General features: G+C 43.6%; 1 protein-coding gene across 4 annotated transcripts in view; it reads left to right on the plus strand.

Annotated features, from left to right (window-relative positions):
* The window catches only part of wizb (WIZ zinc finger b), a 52,248-nt gene that overhangs the window by 15,387 nt on the left and 17,093 nt on the right, over nucleotides 1-19,768 (plus strand). For 2 of the 4 annotated variants that reach the window (XM_061712315.1, XM_061712316.1), the window contains exons 10-14: nucleotides 1,186-1,725; nucleotides 2,896-3,330; nucleotides 3,416-3,913; nucleotides 6,649-7,224; nucleotides 7,324-7,535. In XM_061712315.1, the coding sequence (XP_061568299.1) occupies nucleotides 1,186-1,725; nucleotides 2,896-3,330; nucleotides 3,416-3,913; nucleotides 6,649-7,224; nucleotides 7,324-7,535 (2,261 nt within the window). Of the gene's footprint in view, nucleotides 1-1,185; nucleotides 1,726-2,895; nucleotides 3,331-3,415; nucleotides 3,914-6,648; nucleotides 7,225-7,323; nucleotides 7,536-19,768 lie in introns of those variants that run through there. The other 2 variants (XM_061712317.1, XM_061712318.1) reach the window with 2 other exon arrangements.

Raw genomic sequence — 19,768 nt, forward strand, 5'->3', positions numbered from 1 at the left:
TCTGAACAAACCGCAAATCTCCTGGACCGATGTGTTGTGGACACACGAGCCCCTCTAGGGGGAGTTTGGTGTTAACGTACCGTGTTTGGTTAGAAACGAACACTGTAATAGCTCCTAACCCTGGCCAGACACGGGGGTGGAGAGGTGATGATTTGAGGTTGTTCTGCAGTCATTGAGTCAGCCATGAACCCGCTAAGATCAGGTGAGTTTCCTGATGCTTTTATAACAAGGAAAAGCATGTGACTGAAAGGGGCGGAGCTAACTTTTGTGTGTGATTCCAGGCCGTTAGGTCAAATGTTAAATAGCTTCTATGGCATCTTTGGGTTTTAAAAGAGGCTGTTGCTTTATACACACACACACACACACTAGGGCTGTTCGATTAATCGATTTTAAATCGTAATCGCGATTATGTAATTAGAGCGATGTTAAAACGTGAAACTCGTAAAATCGATTTTTCACTTTTTTTTTTTTTAACCTTGTCTGCACACACATTAATGATTGATTGATACCATATTAATGATTGATGGAAATACCTCTCAATACCTGCGACAAGTGCCCCATCGGAGAGGCTCTTTAGTGTAGGAGGGATGCCCGGTGGCATGTTACAACGGCCCGTTGTAACATGCCACCGGGCATCCCTCAAGCCAGATGCGCTAGACCGGCTCGTGTTCCTTGCAAAAAACTTGCAAATGTGAATAGCAAATGTAATGACTGACATTACACACCTCTACCTCCTTCATGGGTTGCATTATTATTTAGCATGCAAAGACCCAGTTTAGTTTAATTAGAAAATGTCTTGTTTTATTTAATTGGAAATATGACTTACTGTATGTTTGCAAGTGCTGATTTGCTGATTTTTTTTTTTTTTTCAGAGATAAAACTTTATATTTTATTATATTTTTTAAAACTTTTTTTCAACTTATTTTACAGAGTTTTGCACTTTATTCATTCATTTTTGGTTTAATAAGAGCAAAGTTTGCACTTAAAGCCCAATGGGGGAAATGTTCAATAAAAAAACAGCATATTTGAAATCATTTCTTTGCCTTTTGTCAATTCACAAAATAATCGTAATCGAAAATCGGATTTTGAGAGAAAAAAATCGAGATTTTATTTTCGGGCAAAATCGAACAGCCCTAACACACACACTTTCATATGAGGCTGATCATCCAGTTTCCTGTCTTGCAGTCCACAACCTGAAGTGTGAGGTGTGTGACACCCCGTTCGAGACCCGGCGGGGCTTGTCCAGCCACGCCCGCTCCCACCTGCGGCAGCTGGGCATCAGCGCGTCGGAGCGCAGCGGCGCCCCCATCGACCTCCTCTACCAAATAGCCAAGGAGCGCAAACCGGACGGCAAAATAAGCCCGTCTCTCCTGGAGCCGCTGGCGACGAAGTCTCCCCCCCCGATCACCCCGAAGGATGAGGAGCCCGACGAGATGGACATAGACCAGAAGCCCCTGCTCCCCCTCTCCCTCCTGGCCAAGGCGGCGCCGCTGCGCTCCTCCTCGCCCACGCCCACGTCGTCTCCGGGCGCCTCCCCGGCCCCGTCCCACTCCGGCTCCCCCTCCTCGGTGGTGAAGAAGGCCCCCATCTCCTCCCTGCTGCCCGTGTCCTCCCCGCTGCGCTCCCTGGAGGCCAAGGCCGGGGGCATGAAGGGCCTGAGCTCCGGCCTGGGAGCAGCCAAACCGCTGTGGGCGCCGCAGGAGAACGACGCCCCGCTCAACCTCGGTAAAGTCCCCGCGCCGCGCATCACTCAGCACGCAGCTGAATGTTTCATCATGTGTTTGTCCCCCCCCAGAGGGGTCAAAAGTATTCACATTCATTACTCAGGTAGAAGTATAGATACTAGAGTTTAAAAATACTCCTGTAGAAGTTGAAGTAGGGCTGTGCGATTAATCGATTTTAAATCTAAATCGGATTTATTAATCACAATCGATGTTAAAAAAAGGAAAATCGGAAAATCGATTTTCTTTTTTTGCAGCTGACAGAGCTCATCTAGTCATCTTTGTTTGGTCAAGAAAATTGTAAATGTTGTCACTTTACTAAACTCAAGGAGGATTTACAGTATCTTTCAATTGCACTTCATTCCCAATAGGGAAATTTGTTTAAAAATAAAGATAAAATATTTGAAACAATTTATTCCATTGTCTTTTGTAGTTTTACCCAAAAAATCGAAATCGAAATTGAAAATCGGGTTTTCAGAGAAAAAAAATCGGGATTTTATTTTTGTCCAAAATCGACAGCCCTAAGTTAAAGTATCATCTCAAGTTTTTTACTCAAGTAAAAGTATAAAAGTACTGGTTTCAAAACTACTTAAAGTATAAAAGTAAAAGTAATGTAAGGGGGAAAAAAGCCATTAAGGACAAAAGCCATTGAAAATGAATACGTCTTAGTATAATGCAAATATATTAAAGAACCATATATGTGTACTATTGAGCATTAACATGTGTTTCAGAGAGCAGGAGATATGATGACTAGTTGCCTATAAGTATTGTAATGGTGCAAAAAGTCAAACTTCAGAGGCATGTTATCATTTATCCTAACCTTTATTGGAATGTACATCCAAGTTTAGTTGCAGGAATCTGAGGGAACGGATGTAAGAACAAAACTGGACAAGAACATCTGAAACAACCACAACCAAATTCACTCTATCCGGATGGAGCAATTTAACTGGATAGTTTTTTTTTTAAAGGCCGAAATGAAATAGAGTAACGAGGCTGTTTTTAAAATGTAAGGAGTAAAAAGTACAGATAATTGTGTGAAAATGTAAGGAGTAAAAGTAAAAAGTCGTCTGAAAAATAATTACTCCAGTGAAGTATAGATAACCAAAATGTCTACTTAAGTAAGGTAAGGAAGTATTTGTACTTTGTTACTTGACACCTCTGCTACCCCCCGCAGCGCTGGAGGTGGACCCCAACAAGGACATCGTGTGCCAGCTGTGCGGCGCCTGGTTCGAGACCCGGAAGGGCCTGTCCAGCCACGCGCGGGCGCACCTGCGCCACTTCGGCGTGGAGTACTCCGAGTCCAAGGGCTCCCCCATTGACTTGCTGAACCAGCTCATTGACAACGAGGACTTTAAGCACAAAGCCGGCACGCCGGAGCCGGACGGCCTCTGCGCCGCGCCCCCCGTCACCCCCAAGCCGCCCCTGCTGGCGCTCTCCTCCTCGCCCAACACACTCCTCTACAAGGTGACCGCGGCCGGGGGTGAGTCCACATCCAAAGCTACCTCTTCCTCTGCCTCGTCTTTACTTGGCCCCCCTGCCAAGCGTCTAAAGACCTCTTCCATGCAGGTCTTCCGCCTTAGTAGTGGGGAGCTCATGGCCCTGCCTCACAGTAAGTCCCTCACTCACTCCGACGTCACGTTTATGCTCTTTTTTCTGTGCAAAGAGTCTAAATGTCTCCATCCTTTTGCCCTCAGGCGAACCCCCGAAGGAGATAGGTTGCGAGTTCTGCGGGGAGTACTTTGAGAACCGTAAAGGCCTCTCCAGCCACGCCCGCTCCCACCTGCGCCAGATGGGCATCACCGAGTGGTCGGTCAACGGCTCCCCCATCGACACGCTGCGGGAGATCATCACGCGGCGCGGCCTGCCTTGCGCCCTCCCCCTGAAAGCTCTGAAGACGCCGCCCCCGTCCTCCCCGGGCCCGCCCCGCTCCCCCGTGACGGCCTCCTCGTCCCCCTCGGCCTCCCTCTTCAGCCGCCTGCCCTTCGCCTTCGCCCGCCCCTCCAGCCCCCCCCACTCCCCGGCGTCCAAGTCCCTCCCCACGTCGCCCAACGGCCTGACGCTCAAGCTGAAGCCCGAACCGGTGCAGCTGGAGGTCACCGGCCCGGGGACCGTGGGCCGGTCCGCCGGCTTCTCCTCCGAAACGCTTCATTCCAGCTGGAGCAGCGCCGACAACGCGTTTCCTCTCAACCTGGGTAAATCAACTGCTTTTTAAACGTCGTTATTTAATAACTGTCAATGAAAGATAAGATGGGGTGATGTGGTCGCTGCTGATTTATTGGATCCACGTTCAAAGATGTAAATCTCCCATTTAGATTGTCAGATTGTGATGCTGTAACTGTTGAGGCTGTTGGAGTGAGTTAGCTCATCGATGCAACGTAGGACGTTATCCTGCTGGAAGTGGTTGTCAGTAACATTGTGGTCTTAAAAACATTTCTTCACCATCACATCATCATCACCAGCCTAAACAGTCAATTCTGACCCGAGTGTCTGACAATGGTACAGACGTCAGAACTCTTCAGACATCTATTGTACAGTTTCAGTGAGACCTTGTGGGCTTCCTGCTCGTGGCCCATGGGAGTGTGAATTTTAAAATGTTTTTTATTTAACCTTTATTTAAGCAGGTAAGTCAGTTGAGAACAGTTTCTCATTTACAATGACGACCTGGCCAAGAGGCAGCACAAAGAGTCAAGCACATACAATCACAGTGAAACTAACAATCAAACACGATATACAGGACTGTCTCAGAAAATTTGAATATTGTGATAAAGTTCTTTATTTTCTGTAATGCAATTTAAAAAAAAAAAAAAAAAAAAAAAAAAATGTCATACATTCTGGATTCATTACAAATCAACTGAAATATTGCAAGCCTTTTACTATTTTAATATTGCTGATTATGGTTTACAGTTTAAGATTAAGATTCCCAGAATATTCTAATATTTTGAGATAGGATATTTGAGTTTTATTAAGCTGTAAGCCATGATCAGCAATATTAAAATAATAAAAGGCTTGCAATATTTCAGTTGATTTGTAATGAATCCAGAATGTATGACATTTTTTGCATTACAGAAAAAAAGGACTTTATCACAATATTCAAATTTTCTGAGACAGTCCTGTATAAAAAACACACAACACACACAAAAAATATGAGTAAAAAGTAGTAGGGCTGGTCTGGAAGAGTTACAAACATGTGCAATGATCACAGATGTATTCTTGAAGGAGGAGAAAGGAGTGAATGTGTGAAGTTTAAGTGCAATTAAATGAATTATGGCCAAAAGGAGGTGCAGGCTTTTGGAATGACCAGGTTAATGTAACTGCTTTAATGTAAGGTCCCATTACTGATATTAAGTAGTGAGCCAAGATATGAAGGGCTGCTTCCAGTGATAGTTTTGTAGATGAAGTGATACCAGTGGATCAGTCTATGGGAGGGAAGTGAAGGCCTTGAGACGAGTGTGAGTGTGAAAATCCCGGCAGATGAAGAGTTTCTGATTAAATCAGACCAGCCTGTCTGGCAGCAACAACTGTGATGCTTTTAAAGTCACTTAAATCACATTCGGATGCTGGATGTGAACTAAGCTGAATGTTTGGTGCTGAGATGTGACTTGTATCTAACTACGTGTGAAATCATAGACTACGTTTACATGCAGTCAAATTCGGGTTAAGGTCAATATTCTGGTTACTGAAACATTAGGAATAATCTGTTTCCATGCGTTAGCAAACAGGGTTATCCCTGTTTACATGGTAATTAATCATTTGGGATATCTGGATCAAACCAGCGACGCACAGAGAACATCATGACGCAATTCCCGTCATTTCCGCTTCTTCTTCCTGTATCCAAATTCAAAACAATAACAGCAGCACGGCGGATGATCGGACCTGCTGGTACCGTTTTATTTCTTGTCCCTGTAGTTCGCCTTTTTCAGCGTCTTCCAGCGGTGCTTGATCTGCTCTGGCGTTCGTACAAACCCTGCCTTGCGCAACTTTTCGCTCACCTTTTTGTAAATCTCGCTATCCCGGTACTTTCTACCGTCTACAAATGCCAAAATGTTCATATCAATTCAATTCAATTCAGAGTTTATTACAAATAATTTGAAAAACGCAAATACAGATAACAATCAATCAATTGGTTTGTAAAATGGGACTCCCCAGAAGCTACTGTAGCTTATGAATATGGGCCCAGTCACACAGCAAAACAACTATAAATTACACGTATATTACATATAATAACCTTATAACCTAAAGAAAAAACACACAATAAAACCCTGACACCTCCTCAGATTTCCTAGATACAAAGATATTTTTGTAAAAATAATACATCAGGTATTGGTACATAAACATAATTTAATAAGAAGAGACATAATTTAATAACAATTTTTGTTTTAGTCTCTTTTTTTAAAATTGAGAGAGATCCAGACTTTTATAGCACTATCAATCTCATTCCAAATTTTTGGACCTTTGCAGGTTACACTGAAACTTGTACATTTCAGTTTCCTTTTCTTTCCCTTTGTTGTTTTCCCCTGTTGTGCTATATCTTTCATTACATTTATGAAGTGATTAGTCTCCTCCTGGTCTTGCGTTTTTCCATGTTTATAAGAACTTCCTGGACTCAAATGATCAAGATTCCTTGCAAAAAAACATGCACAGAAAACAAATTCCTGTTCCTTTTGATTGGAATATTCCGTTAGGCTTTACATGACCAAATATTCAGGTTAGAAAAGGAGTAACCCAGGGGTCATATCCGGGTTTTTAAAAACCGGAATATGAGCAAATTCCGGTTATTTAAAGGGGTTATTGGTGTTATTGCTAATATTCCGGTTAGAAAAGGGTTATTGATGCATGTAAACGTAGTCATAGAATAACAACTGTATAACTCTTCTGTTCCTCACCTCCCTTACTGACGTCGGGCATCTCTCTTGTCTCCTCTCTGCAGCCAGAGGCCACGAAGTGGAGCCCACCAGGGACATCCGCTGCGAGTTCTGCGGGGAGTACTTTGAGAACCGTAAAGGCCTGTCCAGCCACGCCCGCTCTCACCTGCGGCAGATGGGCATCACGGAGTGGTCGGTCAACGGCTCCCCCATAGACACCCTGAGGGAGGTCATGCACAAGAGGGGGGTGGGCGGCTCCTCCCGCCCCGACGACGGGGTGAAGAAGGAGGCGGGCCGCGGGACCAGCAGCCCGTCGTGGGAGAAGGCGGGCGGCGCCGGCGGCTCGGAGGGTTTTGGTGTTTCCGGGTACCAGTCCTCCAAATACCGTAAATCTCCTCACAGTTTGCTGCAGTCGCCATCCCGGTTTCATAAGCAGGGCGTGGGGTCTGTGGACTCCGCGGGTGCCCCACTGGCTGGGAAGTTTTTTAGGATGTCCCCACTGGCGAAAAGGCCTTTGTCTGAGGAGGCCCAGTCAGTGGAGACCACCCACTCATCACCACACCGGCTTAAGAGTTTCTCATCCCTTCCACAGGAGTTCTCCTTCAAAAGAAAACCCTCCCCAGAAAAGCCTGGGAACCGCGGTGAGTCGCCGTCGCTCCGTTGCCCGGCGATCCCAGAGCTCCGTCTCCGTCGTTTGGTCGTTTAAAACGCTCCCACCTGCTCTTCCCCGTCTTTTTCAGACCCCAGTTGTGAGCTGTGTGGTTTCTACTTTGAGAACAGAAAGGCTTTAGCTAGCCACGCGAGAGCCCACCTGAGGCAGTTTGGCGTGACCGAGTGGTGTGTAAACGGATCGCCCATCGAGACGCTGAGCGCTTGGATGCGCAGCAGGCCCCAGAAGGTGCTGGAGATGCAACGTAGCTACATGCAGGGTAACCGATCCAACCTCAAGAAGGTGAGTGAACTTGGAAAACCACTCCCGTTTCCCTTATCTATGCTCTTTTACCCCCCGTAGCAGAATCTGTGTGAATAAAATCAGAACGATAATGGGAAGAGCTTAAAGATCAAACGCCCCCCGGGCTCCTCTGGAGGAGGAGGAGGAGGAGCGGTGTGAGGTTCACCAGACATTTTGTGTCGCGCTGAGCGCTCAGACGTGCCGTCTGGCAGCGTCAAAGCCAGACTACTGTCGATACTGTCTTTTGCACTCAGTGGAAAATGACAGCGGAGACAGATGCCAGAAGAAGTCGGCTATTGACTTGATAGTTGCCATAGCAACCGGGGTGCCTGGCAGGCTTATGTTTCATCTTCAGATAAATTACGGCGAGCCGCTGTAAGAAGAAAAATGTATGTTGTTCCGTCTTCTTTCATATTCTCCTCCCCGGGAATTAGTTTTCTGGTGCATTTGCGTCACCGTCGCACCTTTTTCCCCGAGCTGTTATGTGACACACATGCAGAGCAGAACATCTTCTGAACGTCCTTGTAATTTTAATTTAGAGTAAACGCTATCCTGCAGCAGGAAGCCCGACTGAGGCGAGGGTTTGGGACTCAAAGCTCCCCCGTATCTAAGGACCAACGGCAGTACTGAGCAACCCATCGACTCTCTCTTCAAGCAATTTATTTAGTTTAACTGCTAAATAACGTAAAATATGAGAGATTTACTAAAGTACCTCTGATTTCCTTTGGCCTTGTAGCACCCTATAATGTAATAACGCCTGAAAATGTAATAAAATTTGCACTTAACTCAATCGAAAATGTAATAAAATCCAATAATGTAATAACTTCACCAATAATGTAATAAAATATCCAAACTGATATTGTAATAACATTTTTACCAATAATTATTATTACATTATTGGGAATTTATTACATTTTCAGGTGGGTCTTTTTTTTCTCCAAAACTGATAATGTAATATTTGACAAATAATGTAATATATATGTTAATTTTCAGTCCAGAATTCTACATTTTGTGTTTTAAGTATCTAAGAATGTTATATACGCTGGATTTGAAACACCAGAAAGACTATTGGGTTAAATCGCAGACTTTGAGTACCATGTAATAAATTCCCAATAATGTAATAAGGTATTACATTATCGGTAAAAATGTTATTACAATATCCGTCAGGTAGGGCTGGGCGATTTTGGACAAAAATAAAATCCTGATTTTTTTTCTCTGAAAACCCGATTTTCGATTTCGATTTGATTTTTTTGGTAAAACTACAAAAGAAAAAGACAATTAAACAAAATTGTTTACAATATTTTATCTTTATTTTTAAAGAAAAATAGCAAACAAATTTCCCTATTGGGAATGAAGTGCAATTGAAAGATACTGTAAATCCTCCTTGAGTTTAGTAAAGTGACAACATTTACAATTTTCTTGACCAAACAAAGATGACTAGACGAGCTCTGTCTGTAATGCAGCCAGCTGCAAAAAAGGAAAATCGATTTTCCGATTTTCCTTTTTTAACATCGATTTTGATTAATAAATCCCATTTAGATTTAAAATCGATTAATCGCACAGCCCTACCGTCAGGATATTTTATTACATTATTGGTGAAGTTATTACATTATTGGGTTTTATTACATTTTCTATTGAGTTAAGTGCAAATTTTATTACATTTTCAGGCGTTATTACATTTTCAGGAAATTATTACATCCTAGGGTGCTACAGGCCTTGTGAAGAAAAACCTTCCAGAAGTAGTTGTATACAGTCATAGTTGAGCTGTTTGTATTTATATGGTTACTGATCACAACTGTGTGTAATGTTTGACACAAGCAGAAAGAGTTAAACTTTAAAAGTTCCCTGGAGGCGACGAGGCCGTGCGTCGACTGAGTCGACCTCAGAAGCCGAGACATTCCTGGAAGCCCCGCGCGCGCAGACTCAAGGGTGGTTGTTTTCCAGCTGATTAGCCGTCTGCTCGGGGTGTACTCGTGTGGACCGCTGCTGGGAAGAGTGTGATGTCACCTCTCTATTAATAGGAATGATAACATTCACTTGCGAGCGGCAGAGAGCCTCGCACTCATTAGCGAGGACGAGGAGTGAAGGCTAAGTCTGCCGTGACCGGTTCGCTCGTTTCCTGCCGCTCAGCCTCTGGTGACGGTTGCTGGATGTTACATTTAAAACCATGTCTCCCTGTCTGAAGGAGTGGGGATTTAAGACGGAGATAAATAGTGATAACCAGCATTGGTGCTACATTATAAAGCTTTGTAGCTCGCTTTATAATTAGCTGAAAAATCCCACAGAATCAGAGATATTTTGCCTATAAAACATGGTGGACTTTAAGGCATTGTATGTTTTTAATCAGTGTCTCGTACTGTACCCGACACATATTGGCATTAACGCTGGTTTCATCGCGTAAGCGCGAGCCCGACTCCAAAAGAGTGAGGTCACTCTGTAAACAATCATTTTCAATTAAGTGATTTGCAAATCTCATTAACCGATTATTTTATTCCCAATAGAACATAAACATCATATCAGATGATGAACCTGAGACATTTTGTCATTTTATGGAGAATATTAGCTCTTTATGAAGTTGATGGCAGCAACTCATCATAAAAAGGTTGGAACAGGAGCCCCAAAGGCTGGAAAAGTCCAAATCAACTAAATGAGCCTTGACAACTAATTAGGTTAACTGGGAACAGGTCAGTAGCATGACTGGGTATGAGAGGAGCACGGCAGAGAGACTGAGGCTCTCGGGTGTAAAGATGGGGAGAGGATCATAAATCTGGGACAAACCAAGTTAAAATGGCAAAGACTTAAAAGATTCCAACATTTTCAAATCATAATATCATCAGAAGATTCAGAGAATCAGGAGGAATCTCTGTGTTCTGGGGACAACGGCAAAAGTTAAACGTGGATGTTGGTGATCTTTGGGCTATGGGGCGGCCCTGCGTTAAAACAGGCCTGATTCTGGTCTGCATGGACTCCAGGGATCACGGCCCGTGAACACGGGTCACCGTGTGATCCACAGATGCAGCGTCTGGTTCTGTCCTGCAAAGCAGATGCCGTATCTGAACCATTCAGAGACGCTGCCGTTCTCTCTGGGCCAGAGCTCTTTAAAATGGTCTGTTCTGTGGTCGGATTAATCGACATTGGATGCTTATCTAGAACGATGTAGGTCTGACCCGTAGTTCCCCCCGGGTCCAAGACGCGGTTGCTCATCAAACTACTACCGTCAGCGCTACAACCGATCAGAGCAGCGAAAGAGGGGACTCATTCAGAGCAACAGAAACGATTCAACGGTAGAGAGTGTTGTGTAAAATCATAAATTACACAAAGGGGTGATTTAAGCGCCATATTTGTTCCGTTTTTAAAGGAGCATGAGGCTCCTTTTAAGAAATGAGACTCTCTAGCGCCACCCTTCACCATGACGGCCGTTGGGGGTACTGCAGCCAACAGTGAAGCCGGCATGGGAGAACGGGGAGAACGCACATGCAGCGTCATGTGACGTCACATCTACAGGACAGCGCGGGAAATTCGGGACCGAATTGCAGCACATTTTGCAGCACACAGCCTGTTCAAGGCAACGGAAAGATACACTAGAGGGCTCATTCTTTTGGGTTTGGAACGCTTCATCTGACATTATTACTAGAAAACTTAAAATGTATACGAATTATTTTCATAAATCCTGCCTCAATCCTGCCTCAAGCTCCTTTAAAGGAAAAAATCTGAATCTTTTGCTGTTGATACCTTTGCTGTCTCAAACGGCTGTAAATCCTCAGCTGCAGCTGATAGACTTATTTGATTGGCTCCCTGTGACTTTTGATCATAGTTAATGAGCTCCAACGGTGGATAGCTAGACGTTCCTGCAAGGCACATTTACATTTGTTGGCACTATGTCTAGATTTCAAGGCTATTGGACGCCATCTCCTTCAGTAGACAGAGGAGAGGGACATCCAGCTTGTAATCAGTGTGTACTTCAAAAGCCTGAATCTCTGATGGAACTGGGTTGCATTAGTGCTAGTTTTGTGGACAGCTTACACATCTGGAAAGGCATCCTCAATGCTGAATAGTACCAGACGATGTGACTCTTGTCCAGACAACGTCTCTTTCAGCGAAGGCCTCGCATATTTCAGCAAGACGATGCTAACCCACCTACCGCATCCATCACTACAGCACGGCTTCGCAGGAGTCGGCCGGCTCAGAGTCGAGACATTCCACCAATAGAAAATACTTTTGCGCATCTTGAAATGAAAAATCTGGCAATGAAGGTCCAAGAATGTTGAGCAGCTAGAATCCTGCATCAGACAAGAATGAGATTACATTCCTGCTCAAAAGCTCCAGCGACTGACTGGTCTCCTCACTCCCCAGACGTCTGCAGACACTCGTGTAGAGAAGAGAGGCTGTTACACGAGATGTGCTGCTGTCGTCTAAGTCACACTGATATTTTGAAATGTCCTTGTTCAGATGATCAAAAAATATGGGTTTGAGATTTGCACATTGTTGCATTCTTGGTACATTTTGAGATAAAGGGTCAACAGAGGCTGCAAAATGTGACGCCAAATGGAATGTACTAATGCAGTGAAATTGATGTTGCTGCTGTGTTTTGTTAAATCCAAGACTCATAATCCTTTTGTTGTTCTTTTTAAATAAAGGAAATGTTATGATGTGTTAAAGCTGACATTTAAAAGGCTAAAGTCAAGGAAATGATTGAATATTAGGTAGTTTTGAGCAGAGCTGACGTGGTTTAAGAGAAACGAATATTGATGCATGTTGACTTTATAGCAGGTTTTTTTGAGCGTGTACAGTTTTGGCTCGAGGGTGCAAAGAGTCTCAGTGTGAACCAGACTCGTAAGAGTAACTGGCGTTATATTAAAAACAACATGTCATAAAAGAAACTACAGAAACTGAATGCTGTAAGCTGTAATTCAGCCGTAATGATCACCCAATCAAAAAAGAAAAAGGCCAAAAACATGCAAAAATAGGTCCCCTAGTACACAACTAATATGTTTTATTGATGGCTCATGCTGGAGGGCTGGGGGGGGTCAGCAGACCTGGGTCCTTTCTTGGTGGAGTATGCACGTCCTCTCGGTGCTTGTGGGTTTGTGTGGTTCCTCCCACAGTCCACGTACGTACAGCAGGTTCACTGGAGACACCAAAACTAACAGCTGTGTTCAAGTACGTGCTTGTTCGTCTCTGTCCAGGCTAGAACCGGCTCTCGCTCTGACTCCAGCTCCCCTGCAACCCTGACTACCATCATGTGGGTATTAAACTAATTATAACCTGGGCTGTTGGAGTTATTATCAGGGCTGTAATCAACCAAAATAACTCTTGCTCGACTGAAGCCGTCAAATTTCCACAAAAATTTGGCTATTTTGGGCCGTCGATTTGCAGCACAAAGGTGGATCAGAGTGAGAGGCTAAACCTCCAGGGTGGTCCGGGTGTGTTGGTGGAGGGAATGTGTGCACGTGAAAAACAAGCCTTGCATCTAGGGCTGGGCGATATGGCCTTTTATTAATATCTCGATATTTTTAGGCCATGTCACGATACACAATATATATCTTGATATTTTGCCTTAGCCTTGAATTAACACTTTGATGCTACAATCACACCAGTATGATGATTCTATATGTCTACATTAAAACATTCTTGTTCATACTGCATTAATATATGCTCATTTTAACTAACTTTCATGCAAAAAGGGGGAATAAGTCAAATTTATCAAAACTGAATTTATTAAACAGTTACTAAGCAGTGAGTGGCACAGACATAAAAAGTGTCATTTCAAAACAGAAAGTGCACGTTGCATCTCTGACTCCCGTCTGAAGAAAATCTGCTAAGAACATGTTCTGGTCCCAGTTTTACCTGGTTTTACCTGGTTTTACCAGGTTTGACCTGGTTTTACCAGGATGAGCTGCTCTGAGCAGGAGGGCCTTTAGAGCACCTTTATATTCAGACTAATGTAGGTGTAGGGACTGCAATGTTTCATCCTCTCCTCCTTTACTTTGCATCACTTTCACTTACTTTTAGAAATATGACGTCATATAGTCTTGTTTGACTTTGTTTCGATGTTAGTGATTGATTTCATGTGGCCACATTTAAGCAACACTAGGTGACGTTTCTCAGCTCTGGAAGAGAAAGGCTCGGCTGCGCGCGGACGCGTGTCGCACTGAGCGGCTCCTCGGCTCTCCGGAGAGCCGTGTGAGGAGAAAACATCCCCTCCCGTCTTTACTAAACCGTCCCGGTTTGCTTTGAAAAGAGTCTGTCGTGCGTAGCAACCGCTCGGATGAGCTCACGGCGTAAACAGGCCGAGTTTGGGAAAGTTAAAGTTAAAGCGAGGTGGAACTGACCGTCGGTCCCGGACAGCAGCGCCGACACCAGCAGCTGGTCGTATAACGATGGACACACAACAGCACGTGACTGACGTATCTAACAGGGTGCGCTTGTTTTATATCTCAGAGAAGACGAGACGAGAGAGTGAGAAAAGCCTGTAATTTAATGCCCGCGGCTAAAAGCAAATGCGTGATAATGTATACTTGAATATTCACGATAGTCATTTTGTACATCGCACAGAGTAGAAGCCGAGATAGATCGACTATACTCGATATATCGCCCAGCCCAGGGATCGGCAAATGTTTGACTTTTTTTTTTCTTTTTTTCCTTCTTTTCTTATTTTTTCCTTTTTTTCTATTTTTTTTCTTCCTTTTGCCTTTCCTTTTTAATCTCGACATTTTGACTTTTTTCTCTAAATTTGGACTTTTTTCTCTAAATTTTGACCTTTTTCTCGACATTTCATCTTTTTTCTCGAGATTGTACTACAACATTAATCTCGACATTTTGACTTTTTTCTCAACATTTCGACTTTTTTCTCAAAGTGCATAATGAAAAAATCTTCCCCCATATATAGCTAATATAGATACATGCAGCATGTGTTGCCTTCATTATAAGGCTTACATAAGACTTTTCATTTTTTGCGGCTCCAGACATATTTGTTTTTGGTGTTTTTGGTTCAATATGGCTCTTTCAACATTTTGGGTTGCAGACCCCTGGCCCAGCCCTACTTGCATCAGGGCGTCTCGGGGTTCCACAAACTATTTTCTGATATTTTCTGAACACCTCATTGTGTTTCTAGAAGATTATTGATGCTGCCTAACTAAACCTCTGTTGATTAGCTTTTCTAAGTGTATAAGCTGCACAAGACATTGTGAGGAAGTGTGTCATTTTTTTTTCCCCTCTCTGAGGCATTTCAGCGGTGTAGAAACACTGTACGTTCAGATTACAGTGCATAACAATGTCATTAGTCCACGTCGATATGGAGTTTTTACACTACCATAGTACTTTAAATACCTTTACTCAGTCCAACAAAAGCTCAGTTTTTAAGTGTCTGTACTGTTTACTGCTGGCATCATTGAGGTCATAGCAGTTTTGCAGCTTGTGAAGATGATAAACCACTGGATATTAAGATAAATCGCGCTCTTGTAGCTGTTTTAATCCCACGGCGTCGGCGTGTCATAAACGCTTGGTTTGGGACAAATGGACTGCACATCTGCAGGACACAGACATGACTGAAGAGTCTCAGTCAGAAGCTTCTTCGGCTTCATTAGAGATCATTTCTGCCCACAGACTGTTTACTGAAAAAACAGCGTATCATTTTAAATAACCGCCTGCAACAATATAATTTTCCCTTCAGGGATTCATCTGAATTGATCAGATAATAAGATACCAGTAGAGGTATTTAACTCCCCTGCTGCTTCAGCTGTCGTCAGGATGGTTTGTTTTCATAAACGCATTTAAAACCCAGAAATGAACACATTCTGACCAGTTTCCAGTTTCTGGTCACCGTGAATAATATCCTTCAAAAATAATTCCTGGTCACCATAATGAGCGAGCGCTGACTGACACACCTTTCAGAGGTATTTTGTTCCCATGTAAGAGTCTCTCTGTCTGAATTTCTATCTTTCTTGCACCTAAATTGGTTGGGAGGCATGTCTGGCCGCGCTGCAACCCTCAGGATGTCAGATTTATTACGTGATGTTCAGGTCAGGGGATTGCGAAGGAAGGCCTCCTCTAAAACCGCAGCTTGTATTTCCAGCTGCAGATGCCAGCGTCTTCTCAGAGACGCCTGCGCCAGATCTTGTTATTCACTTCTCCCAGAACGCCTCTGAAAACAATGATGCAATTATGAGGAAAACTTGAGACTGGAAGTTGAGTAAGACTAGATGAGAAGCCGTCTTCATTACGGAGGGAGTGAGGCGTCGTGTTTACTCCTCTCGGCCCCACAAGTCAGCAGGATAATCAGTCAACGGACGCCCAAACTTAGTAACTGCAAGGCGATGACAAATGGCCACTTAGCTTAGCTTAGCTGCTTTTTATGGGATTTATGTGCCAGAACCTTTCTTAGCCAGCAGCTGCCACATAAACACACTCACACACACTCTCACTCACACTCTCACTCACACACTACCAGCACATCTCAGGTAAAGTTTCTTACAGCTTCTCCATATTTCTCCCCTCAGAGTTCACTTGCCTTCCACAGTGTTTTCAAATGTCACGGTCCTCATTAGCATAAAGAAAGGAGACTTTTTACTATCTTTAGCTGCGTAATATTTGCATGAATGTCATCTGATGGTCATGTGATGCAGTTGCATTTGGGTCGACCGACAACCTTATGATACCTTATGATACAGTTGAAAACCACCAAGTGAACGCTCCCTCTCTCCCTCCATATATGCATACAGTGCCTTGCCAAAGTATTTGGCCCTCCTTTGAACTTTGTGACCTTTTGCCACATTTCAGGCTTCAAGCATAAAGATATAAAACTGTAATTTTTTTGTGAAGAATCAACAAGTGGGACACAATCATGAAGTGGAACGAAATTTATTGGATATTTCAAACTTTTTTAACAAATAAAAAACTGAAAAAGTGGGCGTGCAAAATTATTCAGCCCCTTTACTTTCAGTGCAGCAAACTCGGTCCGTGTACTTCGCGGCCATCCGTTTTTTGTTTTGAAATGACAAAATTAAAATAGAGAAATAATCCAAAATAATCTGTTTCCCATCTTTTGTTTTGATAATAAAAAACGGAAAACGGATCGTTATCCATTATCCGTTATCCGATTTCATTGATGTGTTTGAAAGTCGAAATTGGGAATTAAAACAGCGAGTGGAAAACTCTTTTCTCTATTTCCTATTCGTTTCCAAACGGGGGGGGGGGGGGCAGTATGGGTCCGTGTATCTTTTGGTCATTGGATTTTTCCGTCATGAGTGGGAATCAAAAAACAAAAAACGATTGGTTTATTTGATTTTCCTTTTAAAACAAAAAACAAATATTGAATTACACTGCATTTTTTCTTTTTCTGTGTTAATATGATTTAACAAAGATTCAAAATACGCTTTTATTTTCGTTTTCTATTTCATATAAGAAAAATGAAATCCCTAGTCAACAGGAAGGAAAAAACGAACCAAAAACAACCGTTTATTCATATTCGTGCACCGGAAGCTGGCATTTACAACCGAGTGAACTTAGTTCTGGATATTTAACAGGCATTCCTGTGACAATTCTCTCCAGGGGAAGTTTGATTTTAATATTTTATTGGTCGGGTTTACGTGACTCGGAAATGGCTCTGTATGCTGCAGTTCGGGTAACCATGGCAACCATAGCGGCGCTGAAACAACAGATTAAGGATTATTTTTTAAAGATTGATTAAGGACTTGTTCCACAGCGGTTTGACGCACAAACACATTTCCTGCACGTTGCAGCAGATGTGTCTCCTGCAATGCTCAGAAATGAGCGTCAGAAGATTCTGTGCTCGGCATCATCTGAGGAGAAAAAGACGCAGAGCTGGAGAGCGCTTTGATTCAATCTATTTATGAGGTTTTTATTCAGATGTCCACAGTATATTGCAAATATACACACTGCATGCGACGCGAGCGAGAGTCAGCGTCAAAAACAGTTCCATTGCTTTATTTTTTATTGCACTGTCTATACTGGTTGCGAGCGACGCAGCGTCGTTTTGAGCTGGACTTTTGTCGCACGCCCTGCTTCTATTTTCTTCCCGTCGCTCGCGTTGAAAGCCGGTTGAAAGTTGAAAAAAAAGTGTAAAGCGCTGTAGGAAACAGTCATTTCAATACAAGAACTTCAATAAAGTGGCAGCTGCTGGAGGGAGATCGCCAGGCTGGAAGGTTCTGATAAGATAATAAGATATAATAAGAATCTTATCTTAATCTTATTAGGGCTTAATTTGTCCCGGATCCTGCCGGATTGATCGTGTCCTCTGCTTTTTCCCCACATCCCAGTAATGATCTGACATGCTGACATGTTTGCACCGCACGCCGGTCACTCCAGCTGTTCGCTGTTTGATTGCGTAATCACACGCCGTTATTAATTGTTCGGTTTTTTCCCCACTTATTCCACCGAATAATAAGCTTGTTTTCTGTTTAGAAAGTACAAACGTAGGGAGATTAGAAGTAATCACCCATCTTTTACTTGTCCCTTTACTCTTTTAGGAGTCGGCTAATGTTAGGAGTTTCTTTCAGGAGCGCACGGGCGGGTGAATAAAGGCTGATTTATGGTTCCGCGTACAATCGACGGCGTAGCCTACAGCGACGCGCACCGTTCGGTGACCGCGCCGCATACCCTACGCCGTAAGGTCTGCTTTGGTGTAACGCGGAACCATAAATCAGCCTTCTAAAAGGCGAGTCTCAGCTGTCAATCAAAAGAACGTGGTAGAACGTGGGGCCGATAACGCGTTCAGAGCGGGTCCGATGCCACGCAGTGTGACGCGACGGTCGGACGCTCGCATGCAGTTAGGACAGGCTGTTAGGGAGCCGTAGCCTAATTTTTGTTGACAGCTTTGTACTGAACACTGATCACCCCGATCACGTTTGCAGTGTACACGTTTAAAACCCATTAAGCATGTCGGAAGGCCGTTGTGGCTGAGTTTTGTCATTAAACGCCATAAAACTTCTGTCGGACTCAGCGTAGCCTACTTCTCTGTCAGCAGCGCGTCATGCAAATATACAGGACCTAACAATAAACTCTCAAGCGGCTCTTAAAAGTACAGGAAAGCCGCAATACCGGCTATCTGTCTTCACTGGGGGTGCTTGCTGGAGAAGGTCGGGTTGGAAGAACCTGAGAGAGCTCCATCAGCCATACCATGAATTCCGGCGTCAGGTAAAGTTTGTGCTGCAGTGCAATTAATACATATAATGATAATCACGTGGATACCTCACGCGTGGGACTAAATTAATTATTCCAACCCGACCTTCTCCAGCATGCACCCCCAGTGAAGCCAGATAGCCGGTCATTCGGCCATGATGAATCAAAGCGCTCTCCAGCTCTGCGTAGCCTTTTTCTCCTCAGATGATGCCGAGCACAGAATCTTCTGACGCTCATTTCTGAGCATTGCAGGAGACACATCTGCTGCAACGTGCAGGAAATGTGTTTGTGCGTCAAACCGCTGTGGAACAAGTCCTTAATCAATCTTTAAAAAATAATCCTTAATCTGTTGTTTCAGCGCCGCTATGGTTGCCATGGTTACCCGAACTGCAGCATACAGAGCCATTTCCAAGTCACGTAAACCCGACCAATAAAATATTAAAATCAAACTTCCCCTGGAGAGAATTGTCACAGGAATGCCTGTTAAATATCCAGAACTAAGTTCACTCGGTTGTAAATGCCAGCTTCCGGTGCACGAATATGAATAAACGGTTGTTTTTGGTTCGTTTTTTCCTTCCTGTTGACTAGGGATTTCATTTTTCTTATATGAAATAGAAAACGAAAATAAAAGCGTATTTTGAATCTTTGTTAAATCATATTAACACAGAAAAAGAAAAAATGCAGTGTAATTCAATATTTGTTTTTTGTTTTAGAAGGAAAATCAAATAAACCAATCGTTTTTTGTTTTTTGATTCCCACTCATGACGGAAAAATCCAATGACCAAAAGATACACGGACCAGTATGTTAGACAGAGCCGTCTGGGAGATTTGCGAGGCCCTGTGCGAAATGGTTTGGGGGGGGCCCTCGCGCGTGAGCGAAATTTTTGGGTTTTTTGGGTCGGATTGGGTGTCTAGTCTATATGCGCAATTTTAACTCTCCAATTAGCAAAATACTGGATACCTTCCCCTGCCTCATCATCATTTGACTTGCCTCGACGGGGGGCCCCACGGCTGCTTGAGACCCGGTCGGATTGGTGATTTTTCTAACAAATTTATCAAACGAGCCTTTCAGAGAGGCATTAAACTCTTCCATT

Source organism: Cololabis saira, chromosome 21 (assembly GCF_033807715.1).
Source record: "Cololabis saira isolate AMF1-May2022 chromosome 21, fColSai1.1, whole genome shotgun sequence".
Classification (NCBI taxonomy): Eukaryota; Metazoa; Chordata; class Actinopteri; order Beloniformes; family Belonidae; genus Cololabis; species Cololabis saira.